This window comes from Taeniopygia guttata, chromosome 6 (genome assembly GCF_048771995.1).
Source record: "Taeniopygia guttata chromosome 6, bTaeGut7.mat, whole genome shotgun sequence".
Classification (NCBI taxonomy): Eukaryota; Metazoa; Chordata; class Aves; order Passeriformes; family Estrildidae; genus Taeniopygia; species Taeniopygia guttata.
Genome location: NC_133031.1, coordinates 1,742,589 through 1,760,072, shown reverse-complemented (window position 1 = coordinate 1,760,072; position 17,484 = coordinate 1,742,589). Strand labels below are relative to the sequence as shown.

Genomic DNA, 17,484 nt, shown 5'->3' with positions numbered 1-17,484 from the left:
CTCTAATATTGCATTTTGCAAGCTCATATGCCTTGAAAATCAACTCCTGTTTTTAGGAGTGTTTAGCTGTTTTTCTTTGCACTTGTTCTAAAACCTTAATACTTCTACCATATTACCCTGTTCTTCAGACATGAGTGTTACAGCTATTATCATTTAAGAGATGGGAAATTTCATTGCTCTTTATTTCCATGTCTCTGAGCACTGTAATTTTTATGGGGTAGAATGAAGACATTAGAAAGGACTAAGACAAAATTGATTTGAAAAATTAAAAAAAGTTATAGTAGAATGAAATACATAAAAAATCTAATCAAGGACCTTTTCTTTATTTGCAAGTATAAAATGAAAGTTGGTTCAGCATCATCAAAGAATTCTGTACAGTGTTAGTGAGATCTTGCTCAGTATGAAAGTATTTAACGGGGAATTACCTATTTAAGTATCTAATATTTTTCAGACCCATTTATCAAAGAGTGCTGAATGTTTTTAGTCTTGGTCACTCACTAAAATTAGTTAATTCCAACACTGACGTATAAAATTATACCTTTTTCTACTGACAGAATACAGTCTGGATCATTAAACTTTAATTTCCTCAGTAACCTGAGAATAAAAATAGAAAGAAAACAAAGACAATCTGACTGACTGTCATAGAAAGCCTCATCTACTGTTACCTGTGGCATCTGCCTGTTGATGTATATCTAGGAAAAAAGGATAAACCTCAGCTGTCTTCCAGTTTATGTAGTCTCTAACAATATTGTTTTCTGTACATTTTGCTTAGACTTCTGACTGTTTTGGAATTCTGTGTAATAAAGTCTTCATATTAAACAGTGTGTAATGCTGAAAATACTGAATATTTTTTGTTAGAAAAACACTGAAATGTGACTTTTCAAAACTAGAAATAACAGGTGAGTTTGAAAGGATTGGATAATCCTGGGATTAATTTCAAACCAAATATTCAAAAACCTAGCTTTGTGAACAGGAAATTAACTTTTTTAGAAGTTTTGGTAATAAAGTAGAGAAAATTTTGGCTGCTTAATGAATTCTATCCGATATTCACCAAGCAAAGAGTGAATAAATGTGTGTGTAAATAATGCTTACTAAATGACAGTACAAAGCCTCAGTGACTGGTCACATTCTGGCACAGAACACTTCTGGCCACTTGTGGAACTCGGAGTCCTATAAGACTCTGAAGGTGCATTGCAAACAGGAAGATCCTTCTAGAGTTCACTGAAAAAATAAAGTGCATCACACCAAAAATAAAGGTTTTCCTCCTTTAAATATTTTTTTTTAAACAGAGAAGAGTTTAAATAAATATGTATCTATGCCTGAATATCCATGCTTGAGGAGTTTGAAGTCTCTAAAGAAACAACTGAGTTCTGAAAAATGTGGTCAGACAAAGACCTGTCTTTTGTCTTGCACTCAGAGCTGTGTTAGCAGCTCATCCATTATGGTTAGTAATGCTTGATATTATTTAATTAAGTAAATTAACAGACTAATGATATTGCTTAAGGTTATTGATCGCAAGAGAACCGCAGGAAAGTAACATGTTTGGAGAATTTTATTCAAAGAGCATTGGCAGTCTGTCTTTCTCTAATCGGTTTCAGATCATGCTGAGCCAACATGTTTTATCTGCCTTTTTCCTCTTCATGTCATGCTTGTAGATTTACTGTGCAAGTCTTCATATTTTTCATGAATGCCTCAGCATGGTCTTTGCAAAGGCTTGCTTACAGTTATTTGAAACTCCTGCCAGGGAAAAAAAAAAGAGAATGGCTGGAGATAAGAAACAACTTGTGTGGTTGGGCCCTGTGAGCGTAGTGCTGTCTGTTCTTCCCTTTCCTGCAGTCTATTCATCAGCGTTCAGAATCTTCTGAGCAAGAACTTGGTAGGGTTACACAGAACAAAGGAGGAAAGTCATCTTGGGCCACCCTGTGCTTCAGGTTTAGGGGCTTGGTTCAGCTCCCAGAACTGTGCTTAACTGATACAGATCCCTGCGTGGAGCCTTCCTACCCTCCAGTTGATCACTTTGGCACGTGGACTTGTGCGAGTCTTAGATGATGTAGCTAAGCACTAAACATTTTATTTTCGACTGGGGGGGGATTTGTTCTTCTCCCCATCCCCTGTGCTCAACTTCAGGGGATTGGGTGCCTGGAAAAAAATGGTCCTGCTGCTAAAGACTGAGATAGAGAAGTACTTCTTTGTTTGTCACTCTGTTTTCCCCTGCATGCAGTAAAGGATGGAGATTGTCCTTAGCCCTCCATTTGTTCCTGATGTGTTTATAGAAACCTTGTTTTTAACAGCAGTAGCCAGATTTCATTCTAACTTCTTGCCACCTTCCTTTGTTGGGTGTTGGTCATTCCCATGGCAGGGGAACTTCTGGGTCACAAGGAGTATTAAGAAGATGACAGGAGTCTTTGAGAGAAGATTTGATTTCTCCTTTGGTTCACACTCCTATTTATTTTCTCATCAAACAGAGATTCCTGCTACCAATCAGAGGTTTGTTTGTGGTATGTGGGATGCAGTTGTTTGGAATCAGGCCTGCAGTATTTATCATCACACTCTGCAAATTCCATGGCATTCTGTGATGTGCAGTAAATAACAGAGGAAAAGCAGCTTCCAAAGAATTGCTTTTAGGAGCTGGCTTTTTCAAAGTGAGCATCCTTTTGAGTGCAGCAGGAATCTGGATCCACTTTTGTGCTTGGTATAGGAGCCTCTTGACTGCTCCTTTGTATCTTGTAAAAATAAATACTTGTCAAGCTGTGGGATGATAAATTCTGACTGGGATGTTAAGTTGTAAACATAAAGCTTGGGGAGATCTGTAACATAAAGGTGGTTTGTAGCAGAGGTTAACACAATGCTTGAAGTCATCAGAAGTACAGGTGAGTGTGAGAAGTCATATTGTGTCTGGTGATGAAGTTGGAAGGTGGGATATTAGAAAAGCAGAGGCCTGTTTGAAATTATTGTTTGGACTGTTCAGATGCCTGCATGCTGCAGTCAGTGACCAGTGCTCCCTTGCAGTTGACTCTGTTTGAACCTGTCAGGCAAAGAACATGGCTGAAGGCTTCCTTTGGGGGTCTCTGTCACTGGCTGTGGCCTCTGCAGCAGCATGCATTCACCACTGAAGTGCTGTGCTTATAAGAGAATCATGTGGAAGTGATGTTCTGAAATTTCCTTCTCTAGGGCGCTGATATGAGAAGGCACATTCTAGGCTGGGAAAATAATCTTGGGAAATTACCTTCTCCTGAGACGTTACTTATTGGTAGTATAGTAACAAAGTTGGTGTGATGTAGAATGGCTTTTCTGATCAACAATTCAAGCATGCAGAGATCATTCTGATCGAGAGAAATGTATTTTATAACTCATTTGTGCTTTGAGAGGCAGAAATGAGGAAATGCTTGCAAAACAAACAATATCTGCTTTATCATCAGAGTGTATGTCGAAAGACCTTCTTAAATTGACAGCAAAATCATCTGATATTTTCTGAATGGAAAAAGCTGTGAACTGCTTTATGTAAACCTCTCCAAAGGAGGCACATTGCCCATTCCATTACAGCAAAATAGGAGAAGAGCAGTTTTTTTCTCATAAGTATGTGTGTTCAGTAATTGGAATTTAAGAGGGGTTGTGAATGGCTTTTTTCCAACCATATCTCTGGGTAATTTAAATTATACATTTAGTTATAATTTAGTCTTTTAAAGAACCAGTACCTTATCAAAACAGGAAGGTATATTTTTTCAATGGACAGCTTTCTTATGTCAAAATAGGAGTAAAATTTGCTTCTTGTCCTTAATTCAATTCATATTAATCCATATGAAAATAAAGAGAAATATTTTACCAATGGAGAAAATAGTTCAGTGCTACTGTACTGCCCTGTGCAGTGGAAGATGATGATACTGATACTCTGAAATACAAATACTCTTTGACTTGTGCAGCTCAGGATGAACAAAAAAGAGCCATTTCTCCTAATTTTTGAATAACAGAGTGGCTTTTTGCAGCCCTGGCCCTAAATCTAAACCAGCTGTGTAGACGGAAACGATGTAAAGGAAGTGCAGCAGGCCCTTAGGTTACATCATCTTTATAAAGCCAGACTCCCAGGCAAGTGACATTAAAGGTGTGTGCAGAGCATCATGCACAGACTGGAGAAGCAGGATCGGCTGCCCCCATCCCTCTGCCTGTTTACATGGAGATTGTAACGTGGTTACCAGGAATATGGCTTTGTACATTCAGTGATGTCACTTCCCACATTTCTGAATTACAAGCAATGAAGCACTTTGCACTGCAGGTTTGTAATCTCATCATTCTGTGTCCTGGCCTCTTCTGTGTGGGTGGTAAGCCATTAATTTTCATGGCTCATATGGAAGATGAAATGTAGCAAATTTTGGCTTAAGCAGTATCAAAATTTTAGTATGATTAGTTAGTTTAATATGATTTCATTTTGAAATGTGCAGCCACTCTGTCTCAGCCTCTTTTCTTTGATCTCATTGCCTTATTTTCATTACATATGACAGCAGAGCAGAAGTTCCAAGGCTCCTGAATATAGGTAGAAGGATAGAAGCCAGGGAATCTCAGAAAAACGGAAAGCTGGACAAGACAAACGCAGGTCTGAACCAATGTGGTTAATCAAGCGTTCTCCCTTTATTCAAGATAAGGTGGTAGTTTATATAAGCTTCTACATAGTTTACAAAAACAAAGACACTCTGATTGGTAGGCTAACATTGTTTACCTTTTCCTTAAAACGGCCTACACCTTACACTATAAAACCTATACTAATTCACACCCAAACAACCCAGTGGTCCCCATCACACCTTAAGACATTTTCTATCTGCGCCACAAGCTCTGAATTTCTAACTGCGTCAGAGGCTTGAAGGCCTCACCAGGCCTCAATCTGAGGCCTAGGCTGGAGTAGCTCAAATTTCACAATTCATGTCCTCTTTCTCTCAAAAATGCTGCAACAAAGGATAGTGGAGAAAACTGTCAAAAATGCTATGTCAGGAGCTCATAAAGACAGCAGAGGGTTCTCAGCTGTTAATCTGCTTTACTGCAGGAGAAGCTTCAGTCAGAGCTCACCTCTCATCTTTGACATTGTGGAGTGTAGGATGTGAGACCATAGGATTTTCAGTACTGATGCTTACAGTCACACTTACTAATTGGGTGAACCATGGTCAGTATCTGAGAGGAGGCTGCAGGATTCTACCTTACCCTAATCAGGAACATCATACTTCTAAGGAGGCTGTGTTGTAGCACTGTTCTGGCCTGTCCACATTTGTGATCCCCATCACTTTCAGAGTTCTGATGGTATTTGTTGCTTTGTGGTGACTAAAATGGGACAGCGAGAGTTGCTTCACTTAGTTGAAGCATTCGCTGTGTGTTGGTTTCCAGTCCAATGAGCATGGAGCCTTCATTCAGTCACGGTGATAGTGCCTGCTCAGGACACTGGCTCTGCTGTGCTATCCACCCTGCCTTACAGGAGCAGGGTGCTGAGCTCTGGTTCTGCATTTGGTAGGTTTGGGGTTTCCTGTGAAAGGAGTGCTGTGATATTAATGACTATAAAGGTACAAAGTTGTCTATGTCTGTATGGTAACTTGACAAACAGAAGCAGCTCTGATAAAATCATAGAGATATGATTTTACCATGGAGGGAAAATGAGTCCAGGTAGCTACTTAGTAGTGCCACCAAGAGCAAAAGTAGTAAAGGAATGCTACTTCTCAGCTTCCAGAAACTGTTCAAAGCACCTTGAAAACACAACAGGCAGAAAAGAGTTTCTGAATCTTTTATTATTATTTATATTTGGTTATTGGTAAGGGGAAAAAAAAGCCAGGAATTCTGATATTTCTTTTCACCTCTAGACAGGAGAGATGAGAGGTTTTTTTACCACTCACCCCAAAATACTGGTTCACACTGATGGAAGTATGATGTGGAAAGATCCAGATGTAGTTTCAAGTTTAATATCTGTGCTGATAACCTTTGTTATGTCCAAGGCACAATTGTCTGATTTCCTGCTGATGACAGTGGAAAGAGCAGATCTATGTTTTCTTAAAATTGCTTGGTTGATTTTTTATTTACTTTTGAGTTAATTTTTTAAAAAGTGTTTCTCCCTTACATCTAAAGACAGACGTGGATGTTCTGGCAGTTACCCATCAATTTTATTGAAGCATTTTGTCCTTATAGTTGTGCATTTGATTTGTATTTGATCGTGCTCTCATGCTGCTTCTTATATCTCTTTCTAGAGAGCCAAATGTATTATTAATGTTTAGGTTGCTGCAGGACATAAGGAAGTGAGTGATCTTGCTAGCAGAGCTCCTGTTAATGAAGAATTGAAGCTGTGTGATTAAGTACATCCTTAAAAGGGTGATGATCATTCTACAACTGTATTGTAGTCTAACATGATGATTATCTTAAAAAAAGGAAAAAGACACCACAAGAAAAGTCTGTACCTTATGTTTATTTAGTGAGTTGGGAATCATTGGAGACCTTTTCCCTGTATTATTCAATCCCACAACAGGGTGCAACAGGTTTGGGTTAAGTTCTGGAGAAATATGTCATGGTTTGAAGCAGAAGGTGCCCGATGAACTTGCCAGAGACATTACGAGCAGTTTCTTACACACTTGAAAAAAAGCAAGGACTAGGGAGTTCTTTTGGTCACCTTAAACTGAACTGAGGTCTTGTTTGCAAATGTTGCAATTAAGTTGCTTCCAGCTAAGGGGTTAGCGAGGAGTGGGAAATGATGAAAGCAAACATTGCAAATGCAAGGCTTTCAGATCAGCTCTGGAGCACAGATAAAATCTGAAAACAACAAATCATACAAAAATTGGAAGATAATGAAGTCAAGCAGAAAAGAATAGAGAGTATTGCAGTTTTGTCTTAGCATGTGTGTTCTGCCATATATTCAGGAACATATACTTTGAGTGAGAAAGTTTTATTTTATTTTTTGGTAGCAAACAATTTAAATGCAGCTAGAAAGTCTCCAGTTAACCTCTAGTAGTGCTGAATGAGGTAGAGTAAGGTAAATTACAAATAGATGAAAACACTGCCTTAACTTGCCTTTTGGTTATGAGAACAGTGAGACTGAAATAAAGGCTGCAGAGTGGCAAACAAGAAGTGCTAACTTGCCTGAAGGTTCCAGGCAAGTTTTTGTAAATTGTCAGTGGAAATCCACTGCAGCTGCTTGTTATCCCCAATGAGAAGTACCTGGGGGCTGTTCAGCATCAGGTACAGCTTGGGCATGAGCTGAGTCACCTGCTCAGGAATGAGGGGCTCTGGAGCACTCCATGTCCATGATCAGCATGGGCTGGCAGTTATTCAGTTATGTTGTCAGTTTCTTGAAGAGGGATAGAAGATGAGTGGAGGTTTGGCTCTGTTTTATTATTTTTTTTTCCCTTCTGCTCCTGTGGTTCATTATTCCAATTCAGTGGCTGTAGTTTAAGCAAAAGCATAGAGAAATGTGGGCTGTAGTTACTACAGAAGTGCTTGGTTTTCCAGAACTGACTGGAAATAATCCATTGCCTTGTTTCCTGGGCACTGGTACTACGGGTGGAGCTGCAGTGGACTCAGTCAATATTTTGGAAGGATTTACAAGTGTGTAGTTCTTCCTGATTATATCAGTGTAAATATATGTTTATAGGCTTGCTTCTGCTGGTAATCACAGTGACAACAAAACATTACCGAGCTACCTGCAGCTTTGCAGCTGTCACATGCTCATGAGGTGAAGAAGGGTATTTACAGCTGTGAAAACAGCAAGTCAGAGGAGAAGGCTCTTGATTTCCTGAAGGTGGTAATGAAGCTGGACCTCCAGGTCTCCTCTGACACAAGTCTTAACCTTTCTGTTGCAGTTCCTACAGCTGGGCTGGTGTTGTGCATCTCTGGAAAATACCAGTCTTATTTTTAATAATAGTGTATGCATGAAAGAAGTTTTAAATTTAAAAGTAAGGTCTATAGTGAAGCATAATTGGAGTTGTCACAGTTTTCATACAGAATGTGGGCACATTGCCCAAGGTGATTATCCGGTCTTAAATTACTCTGAAGTAAATTGATAAGAAGCACCCTGTGATTTCTAAGTTCTACTGTTATGCTTGCTAGAATGTGTTCGTGGCATGTATAAAGTTGCATACACTTTTCTTAGTTGAAAAGAAAGTATTCAAATCTATATGAATTTATTACTTCTGGGAACTTGGCATAGAAAAAGAACTCACCTTTAGAGGTTGATTTGCTTGTGTTTGGTCTGACCTATGAAGTTAGAGGACTTCATTTAATTGAGGAGGGTATATGTACAATGCTTTGAATTCTGTGATTGGTTTCAAAACAAAATTGTAGGAATGTGTGGAAGGTTAGAGGTGACAAGGCTCAATAGCCTTAGTATTTACTAGAAAATAATTGTAATGCAGAATGAAACACAGCAATTCTATGAGTGATATTTTTTTGTTGGCTTTGTTTTTTTTATTTTTCTTCACAGTTTCAAAGAACATTTGAATCTTTAAGAAATGTATCCAGTAAATCGGATCTACAGAAAACTTACCAAAAGTTTCAAAAAGATCTGGAAAATCTTGATTACTTGGCATACAAACGCCAGCAGGTAAGACCATGGAAGCTTGTAAGAAGACAGAATGCTGGGCATAAACAGGGTGGGTGGTGAAACTGCTGTGTTTGATGGAGTTACTGTTCTGTCAGTTGGGGTTGGTGCTTTGTGCAGTGTCAGGTAAGGCAGCGGGGGTGGGTTAAGTCTGCCTAATACATATGATGCTGGACTGCTGGGTTTTGGCTTTTCAGCAGAGAGAAGCACAGGCAAAACAAGTAAATGAGACTTAGCAGACATTAAAAGTTGCATTAACACGTAATTTTCTAAATGGAAGTGTGTAGAGGTACTATTTGTAATCTTTTACTTGAAAAGTTAACCAAATTCACCTAACTTAATGGAATCCAATACTTCATATGCATGCAAACCACTATTTTTTTCTCCTTTAGTAATGAATTTGTGAGGTTAGTATGCATCAAACTTTGAAGTGCACGTGGTTTTTGACTTGTGTTTGCAAGATCAAAGTTGAATTTGATAATACGTGTTTAATGTTGGACATTCTGTCACTTATACATACCTTATGTGAAAATATCAGCTCTCATTATGGGTATTCACTAATTTTCTTCTCTTGATGATAAAATAAGACTTTACCTCTTCCACAGCATGAAAGTAAAAGCTGTAACATTTCTGTGTGGGGTGGTTTGTGTTTTCCTGGATTCTGTCACTTGGTGTCAGTGTTGCCAAACAGTTCATGGGCTTGGGGCAGGTCACTTGCAGCTCTTTAGGTCAGGTAATTAATTAGATTACCTGTGTCTTAGCTAATGTTTATCTGCATTGTTTATCTGAGCAGTAGTTATGTGGTTATGGTCAGGAGTGTTTTACCTGCTTGTTGATACTGGGATTTTAATTTCAGTAGAACTTACTGAAGAACCTGCAGTGAGGGATTTGAAAAGTGCATGTATATATGTATTTAATGTAGAAGGTGCTTTGAATTTCGTCCAGCGTTAAAAAGAAAGCAGTCTTTTTGTGAAAAGATTGAGAATTGGTTGGATTAATGTGCAAAAATCACTGACCTGCTTTGACACTGAAGCTGTTGTGAATTTGGGACATGTTTATGGAGTGTTTAATTGAAACTATGTTTAATTGATAACACTTTTAATTGGTAACACATTTAATTGATAATAATTTATATACACCTGTATTAGGTTATGGATATAGTCATAGTTCCTCTGGCAAAATGCTGAGTAAATGCATATGTTCAGAGACAAACATTCGTATACAGTCTGAGTGTGAATCTATTGGTGGTAAAATAAGTGGTTTATATGCTGAAAGCAGTGAATGTTGCTTTTGAAAGAAGTACAGTTATCTGTTTCTGTACCTTTTCTGCAGACATGAGCCATGAAGTGCAATATAGCAATGTACTTCTTAGTTGGGGAAGTTTATAGGACAGATGAAAAATCAAGGCTGGGCTTTTTAAAGGGTGTTCAAAATGTCCAGCCTCAACTCTGATTAATAAATATAGACCAAACATCTATAAAGGGCAAACTTGTTTGGGGTGATGGTTGGGCAGCACCCACTAGAGAAATTCCTTTGGGTTGAGAATATGTGTTTATAGCCAGGCTGCCATTTTGAAATGGCCCAGGATATGCCTTCATCTGAGAAATGTAGATTTTCTTTCTGTCATGGTTTGACACTGGCACAATGCCAGTGCCCCCATGAAAATGCAATCTCTCAACTGAATGCTGTGAAATGCGATTGAGAACAGAGCAAAGCAGGCCCAAGCTTAATAACAAGGAAAAAACCTTTATTAAGCTACTACCACTATGCTACTATAAAAGAGGGAAAAAAAAAAGAAAGAAAACACACACAATCCAAAACGAAAACCTTCCAAAGCATTCCTCCTCCCACCACCCAACTCCAACAAACCACAGTGAGACACAATCTGGACCTCAATCAGGTTTCCACCCTCCAGATAATCAACACCCAGTCCATCTGCAGGGAGAGAGGAGTCTCTCTTGTGCCACAGACCCCCCCAGGAAACACAGATGCCACATCCTGTGCTTCCATGTCACCACATGGCACCACCCGGAGAAAAAAAGTTTGCCAGTGGTGACCCTCTCCTTTCCATGCACGGTGCTCTCACCACCAATGCATGGATGGACAGACTGCTTTAAGGATTTTTCCTTTCAAGGATGCCCTCCCAAGAGGGGAAAAACAACAGTTCAGTTTTTCATTTTTTGGGACCAACAGTCCCCCCCATTTTCCCCTGGGGCCGAGGATCCACGAACAGAGATCTTCTTCTCTTCTTCCTCTGCGAAGACAGGGGGCACCACCACAAACCTCCTTAACTTTTCTCTGTTCGCTCCACTTCTGTCTTTTTCCAGCTGAAGGTCTCTTGGGCTCACCAGCATCCTCCTAAAATATAGTCTCTCTTGGAGGAGAAGATCAGTTCAGTCTGTGGCTAACAAGAAAAAGTCCAGCCAAAAGCCACTCCATCATCTCCTCCCACCTAGAATTTCTCCTTCCAACATCCCAGGTCCCAGGCTGTCTCTCTTCCTCTCTTTCAAACCGAGGAGGAGAAAAATTTCACAAAGCTTTCATTTCTCAGGAAGGGTTAAAAGTCCCGACTCCCAGAGATGGCTTGCTGCCCAGGCTCCCGCTCCCACAGCCCGGCTGGGCACCTTGCAGCCCCCCTGCTCTTCTCCTTCCCCGCGGTGAACTGCTGATAAAACCACCGCCGTCTCTTTTTCTCTCTTGGGAGAGAGAGAGACTCTGGGGGGGAACGGAGACATCCCAGATTTTCTCCACCCTTCCATCTGCAGGGGGTTCCAGTCCCTCCACCCTTGGGCCTACCTCCGAAGGCCACATGGCTTCTCCCCTCCCCCACCCAGCTCGTGGCCGGGCAGGGGAGAGTCCTGCACTGACCGCTGACCGGAACCCAAGAGAGCGAGTTCCCCTGGGAATTCTGCTTTTAACCCCTCTGTGTTCTCAGAGGCGTGTCCACCTTCAATTGGTCAATGTCCAAATTGACCTCTCCCTTCCGGAAAAATTCTTTTTCCTTGTCAAACCACGACACTTTCTTGTCCAGGAGATATTCTGGCAATTCCTTTGAATTAAAACAAGCTTTTAATTTCCTTGATACTTTCTCATCTCTGAAATTTGACAAAAAAGAACAGCTACATGCCACAATGAGTACTAAAACTTATTTTCTTGGTCTGTGACTTCGTGGAATGTTTCCAGTAAAAGCTAGGTAAGGTTTGTATCAACCTAAATATTACCACCTTTGCAATATTAATGTTTTCAGGAGAAGTGAGAGAACAAAATGTTAAAGCACTTGGGGATAAGTTGGAACTTAGTGATAGATCCCAGCTCTGCTCTTGGGATGCTGTGGTAGGTGCACACTTCCTTTTCTCTTACGTGGGTCTTTGTTACTATTGAGGGGAAGTTGTCCATATAGTGTTCAGCTGGAATGGCACTGATTTAAGGCTGTTTATTATAATTGATAAACTGTAAGGTCATTTAAGGTGAGTTGGGCAATAGCTGCAATAAAAATGGACTTACAGTAAAGTTCAGTGGTATTTAGCACCTGTCAAACTGAAAAATTGCCACCGTTGCTGCTGTTCTTAGAGCTAACAGTGCCTTTAGGATGCCTGTAGCAGTGCTGGCTGTAATCCAAAGACATTCAGTTTTTGACTAGAAGCCTCCATCAATGTGTCATCTTATAGTTGACAACAGGACTTTAGTATGTGCATACACAAAAAAGCAGTATCCTGTTGTAAAGTATTCTAATTTAAGGTTTGCTTGTTTGATGTTGATTGTATGCCTTCAAGGAAATTGTGTGTTAAAGGACACACAATTGGGAATGAATGAATCTATGGGAAATAATTTTGGTTAATCCATTTAAAAAATCATTTTAGGATTTCTTTCTGATATTTGTTATGTTTAAAAATGTTCTAAAAAGTTGTGTTGGAAACTGAAGGAGATAAGGGCTGTATCAAAGATATTTACAGGGCACACAGTGATTTACTTCGCTCATGGGAAATAGTGCTTCCAGAGCGTGGAGCAGAGCCATTGCCCGCTCTGTTTCGCACAGTCCCTCGTTATCAGTACTGCAGCTGCCTTCATGATCATACAAGTCAAATTTGCATTTTGAAAGTTTTAGTTTTGAATGAAGACTTGCTTCTTCAGTCAGATGATACTTCTTTTTGTTAAAGTGGATTAAATGCCCTTCTAGTTTTCACCTTTTGTTGTTCACTTTGGTGGGAGAGAATCAGAAGAGTGAAAGTGAGAACTTGTGGGTTGATAAAGTCATTTTAACAGATAAAGCAAAAGCTGTGGCTGGGCAGGTGTTCATCCATCCCTAGGAGAGCAGGGCCCCATCACGTGTGACAGTGACTGGGGAAGACAAACTCCATCACCCTGAATGTCCTCCTTCCTCCTTCTCCTCCCCCAGCTCTGTGTGCTCAGCATGGCCCCACATGGCTGGGATATCCCTTGGGATATCCCTTGGGGTCAGCTGTCCTGGCTGTGTCCCCTCCCAGCCCCTCACTGGTGGGGTTGGGTGAGGCCAGAGGAGGCCTTGGCTCTGTGTGAGCTCTGCTCAGCAATGCCCAAAGCATCCCTGTGCTACCAGCACTGCTTCCAGCACAAATCCAGGCGTGAAGCACAGCCCAGATTGGCATGAAGAAAATTAACTATACCCCAACCAAAACCAGCACAGTGCTCCACTCCAGCAGCTGGAGACAAGTTTTTGAAAGTGATTATCACTTATCAACTGGCAGGTTTATTTTGTGGCAAACCCCTTAAAAGTATGCTGAAAATTGGAGGGAGTTCAGGGTGAATTATTTGTTGTCAAGAAAACAAGCATGATGATAGAACTCTGCATAACTCCAGCTCCTTAAGTTTTCTGGAAAAGGTTATGGCTTAGAAATGTCAGGAATAGAGGTACTTAACTAAATCTTTATTTTAGTACACAGAAATATGATAAGAGCCAATGGATGGAAGTCAGGCAAGTTCAAACCACAAAACAAATGAACTTTTTTGACCATTAGTTACTGAGAGGACTTAGTTAAGAGGTGCAGTACATTAATCACTGCTTGTAGCCTTTCTGTCCATTATCCATGCCTTTTGAAAAGATGTGAAATTGCTGAGATGCAAATTAAAGGGCAGGAATTATGGATCTTTCTGTAGCTTGTGCTACTGAACGAATTTGAATGAGAATTCACTTTTTTCCCCCCTCCAGACTTAAGAATGACAGTACATTTGGTTGTTTGTTGGAGGGTAAAGGCAGAATTATGTCTTCTGAATTGCCATCCTGGATTAACAAATGAGTGAATTTCTTCACTTTCGTATTTACCACTCTACCACTGTCTAATCTTTTAGATTTTGGGGTTGGATGTGTTGAGATCTTATTTAGGAATTCTCAAAGAAGCATTGTACTTTACTTCAGAGTAATTTTAAGAACATACAGGTAGTTGAGTCCCATTAGATTTCTGACTGCTTATCTCCCCTTGACATAGGAACAACATCTATCATGTTGTTGTGTAATTAAAATAGTTGATTTATGCATTCATTTTTTTTAAAAAAGCGAACAACAAATTAGTCTCAGTAGCTAAGATAGTGACAAATTATGACAATTCTGTTCTCAGCCACCTGACTTGTTTTGGTAATTCCATGATTATAGCTCTGTCATTTGGTCCTTGCTTCTTTTTGTCCTGTGTATCTCCATGGCTTGCTTAATGGGTGAAGAGGTTTTTGCTTTTCCCTGCTCACCTGGAAGTGCTCATATTCCTTGTGCTTAGAATTTTTTATATGTATTCAGAGTTGTAGGGGGGAAAGTTTCATATCAACATTTCCCCAGCCTGTGCCATAGTTTTAGCAGCTCCCTTGTTCAGTTAGGTTTGTGTCTGTCCGTTCCAGGCTTGAATGATTTTAATTTGTATCTCCATGTGTGCAATTTTTCTGTCTTTGCATGGATGCTAAACCTCTGAGGAAAAAAGTCATGCCTCCCCTAACCTTTCAAAGCTCAGACTATTGCTGTTTCTATGACACCAAATTAGTTTTGGCTGTGCCCAAGATGTCAGCAGTTTGGATAAAAGATGCCAGTCTAGTCATGTCTCTGATAAATGTAGCTGAAATGTCTTGGGAGCCAAGGATAGATGATGCTTTACATTCAACCCAGAAGTCACCAGGTAATTTAACAGCAAACAAACAAAAATTGAGTGTTACAGTGGGAAGGAAATGAGAGCTTTGGCTAGAAATTAAATTATAGAGACAACTATGTAATGTTAAAAGGGCATGACTTAAAAAGCTGTAGAGAATTTTGAGTGCATTCCATGGGGGACTTAGATACATCACTTACTTTGCACATGAACATTTGCTGTGGTACCATGTATGTCTCCTATATGAAATTTGATGTGTTGGGTGGATATCTCAGTGAGAGGTAGTGGTTACGATTACAACGCCATTCTCTCAGTAGACTGGAAACCAATTTATTTCTTCCTCCTAATGAAATAGAATGATACTTCAGGTGACCTGTTGATGCTAATGTGGGATAAAACCAGAATTTGGGGGTTGTAAATGGGATCAGAGTCTATAGAGAATGGTTCTTAATGAAGCAGTGATAACTGATATTATGACAATTGCAGTATTCTGTTAGGCAGCAGTGTCTCAAGGGAAAAAACCAGAACTGCAGTTTTATACAGCAGGCGTAAGGTGAGCTTTTTCACTTTCCTCTGAAGTGTTGTTTCCTCTTTGGTTGTTTCAAATCATATATTGTGCAGCTGACTATTCCTGCCTACATGTGATGACTTGTGCTCATCCTTAATTTATCCTTTCTGAGAGAAGCACACCTATTTTTGAACATTACTGTGAGTTCAGATCCTGCCCTATAGTGCCCTGATGGTTCCTTGTCCTCCCTCCCTCTCAAGAAGTCTCCCTTCCCCCTTCCCCCTTCCCCCTTCCCCCTTCCCCCTTCCCCCTTCCCCCTTCCCCCTTCCCCCTTCCCCCTTCCCCCTTCCCCCTTCCCCCTTCCCCCTTCCCCCTTCCCCCTTCCCCCTTCAAGTTATGCTTCATAGTGAGGCAACCAAAACAGACCCTCTGTAGAAAATGATTTAATGCATTTCTGTAGTTGCTCGGAATCATTGGTAACTGTTCTGAAATCTCCATTGATTCCAGAGAAATTTAACCAAATTTTCGTATTTATTTATGTAAAAGTCCTGTGAAGGATGTCAGAATCTAGTCATATTATGAGATACTTGCTACTAATCCTATGACTACCAACCTAGACTAATTTGGCAAGACTTGATCTGGACAAAACTGGTGTCTGTTACTCATTCCTGAATTTATTTATAGATTAATAAAATAGTGTCTTTCATTATTTGCTGTAACTGTTTTTCCTCAGGAATCTAAGTGTAGCTGACTGAAGTAATTGCTTTGTTTGTGTCCTTGAGAAAGGACTGGTCAGGTTTGTTTCCTTTCAGTGTCCCGTTGTGATGCAGAGCTCCATTCTCCCACAGTGGATGTTGGTAGCAAGGAGTGTTCAGCAGTGTTGTCATCAGCCCCCGAGTTCTGTCTCATCGCTGGATGGTTCATTCAGCCCACTCCATATGGAACACATTGATGTTTGTTTGGCAGGTTTTTGTCATGGCTCTCCAAGAGAGCCAGCAATAAACTGCAGTGGCTTTCAGAATTTCACATAGTTCCTCCTTTGTTACAATCAAATCTTATAAATGTTATAAAACATAACACTTTGATAGTTGTGCATGGGAAGCAGTATTTCTGTTTGGACGAGGTCTAAGTTCTGACTTCTGGGAAGGGATGAGGAGACTTACAGACACATGTCCCTACAAAACCAAGTGGCAGTGGACTTCCTACTGCTTGCCCACGGACATGGCTGCTGGGATTTTGAGGGGATGTGCTGCTTCAATCTTTCTTTGCACTCAAAACTCACCCAGAAGCTGAAGGAACATGAGTAAAGGACATAAACATAAGTAAAGGACATAAAAGCAGAGAACAACCCTGAATGGGTCAATGAACTTTTCGCACACTGGGGATTAACTGGATGGATTTCATCTTTGGTTAAGGGTATTTTATGGATTTTTATTGTGATTTTTACTGTGTTATTTATGTTCTCGTGCCTTTTATGTTGCTTTAAAAGAGCTCTTGGGGATGATTTTATTAAATACAAAAGGGGGAGTTGTGGAGAAAGATAGGCGTGCCAGCCCTCTCCCTTGGAGAGGATCCCTTGAATGGGCTATGATAAGGACTGCCTGAGACCCCTAGAAAGTTGTGTCCTGTGGGACCTCTCTCTCGGAAGGTTGTGGCATCCAGGTTGAGCCATCAGAGCCCCAACAGCCTCAGCAGACTTCCTATCTTTGGAAATAGAGGAACACTATTTTCAAAGACTGTGCTGAGTTCTTTGTCCCTCTCCTAGATCTACAACTTTGTATATTTTTATGGGTTGAAATCATCACCTAGTAAAGTGATACACGATTCTTAGCCATAATTGAAGGAGAAAATACATTCCTTAATTTTCTGGGAAGTAACATATCTGCATATTCTACAGAAAAAGCAAGATTTAGAGAGGATGCTTCTTTTGTTGAACACTATAAAAGTGATGTATGAACTGTTTTGATTTCACATTCTTTTCTTTAATTTTTTAAAAGTAAATGGCCTGGAGCAGTAGTGAGTGGTGGCTATAAAAAAAATTCTTTACTGAATCATAAAGAAAAAAGAGAAGTGGGAGATACGTATATAAATGTCTTGTAAACATTTTTAGATTTGCTTTCTCACAGCTATCTTGTGTGACCTTCAGCAAGCCTCTTAGTACCAGATCTACTGGAGGACCTCACTAAATGCCTTCATCCAAGAGTTAAAGATTTATAGGTGTAAAAGGACTTGCCAGTAAACTTCTATGGATATTTGAAGTTCCTTGTTTCAGGCTATAACAGATTTATGTCAGAATAGGTAAAAAGTTCAGTCTGAGG

At 40.1% G+C, this 17,484-nt stretch overlaps 1 protein-coding gene across 2 annotated transcripts in view; it reads left to right on the top strand.

The window, feature by feature from the left end:
* Positions 1 to 17,484, top strand: part of CTNNA3 (catenin alpha 3) — a 419,154-nt gene that overhangs the window by 28,139 nt on the left and 373,531 nt on the right. For both annotated transcript variants that reach the window (XM_072930782.1, XM_030275560.4), the window contains exon 5: positions 8,438 to 8,557. In XM_072930782.1, coding sequence (XP_072786883.1) covers positions 8,438 to 8,557 — 120 coding nt within the window. The remainder of the gene's footprint in view (positions 1 to 8,437; positions 8,558 to 17,484) is intronic.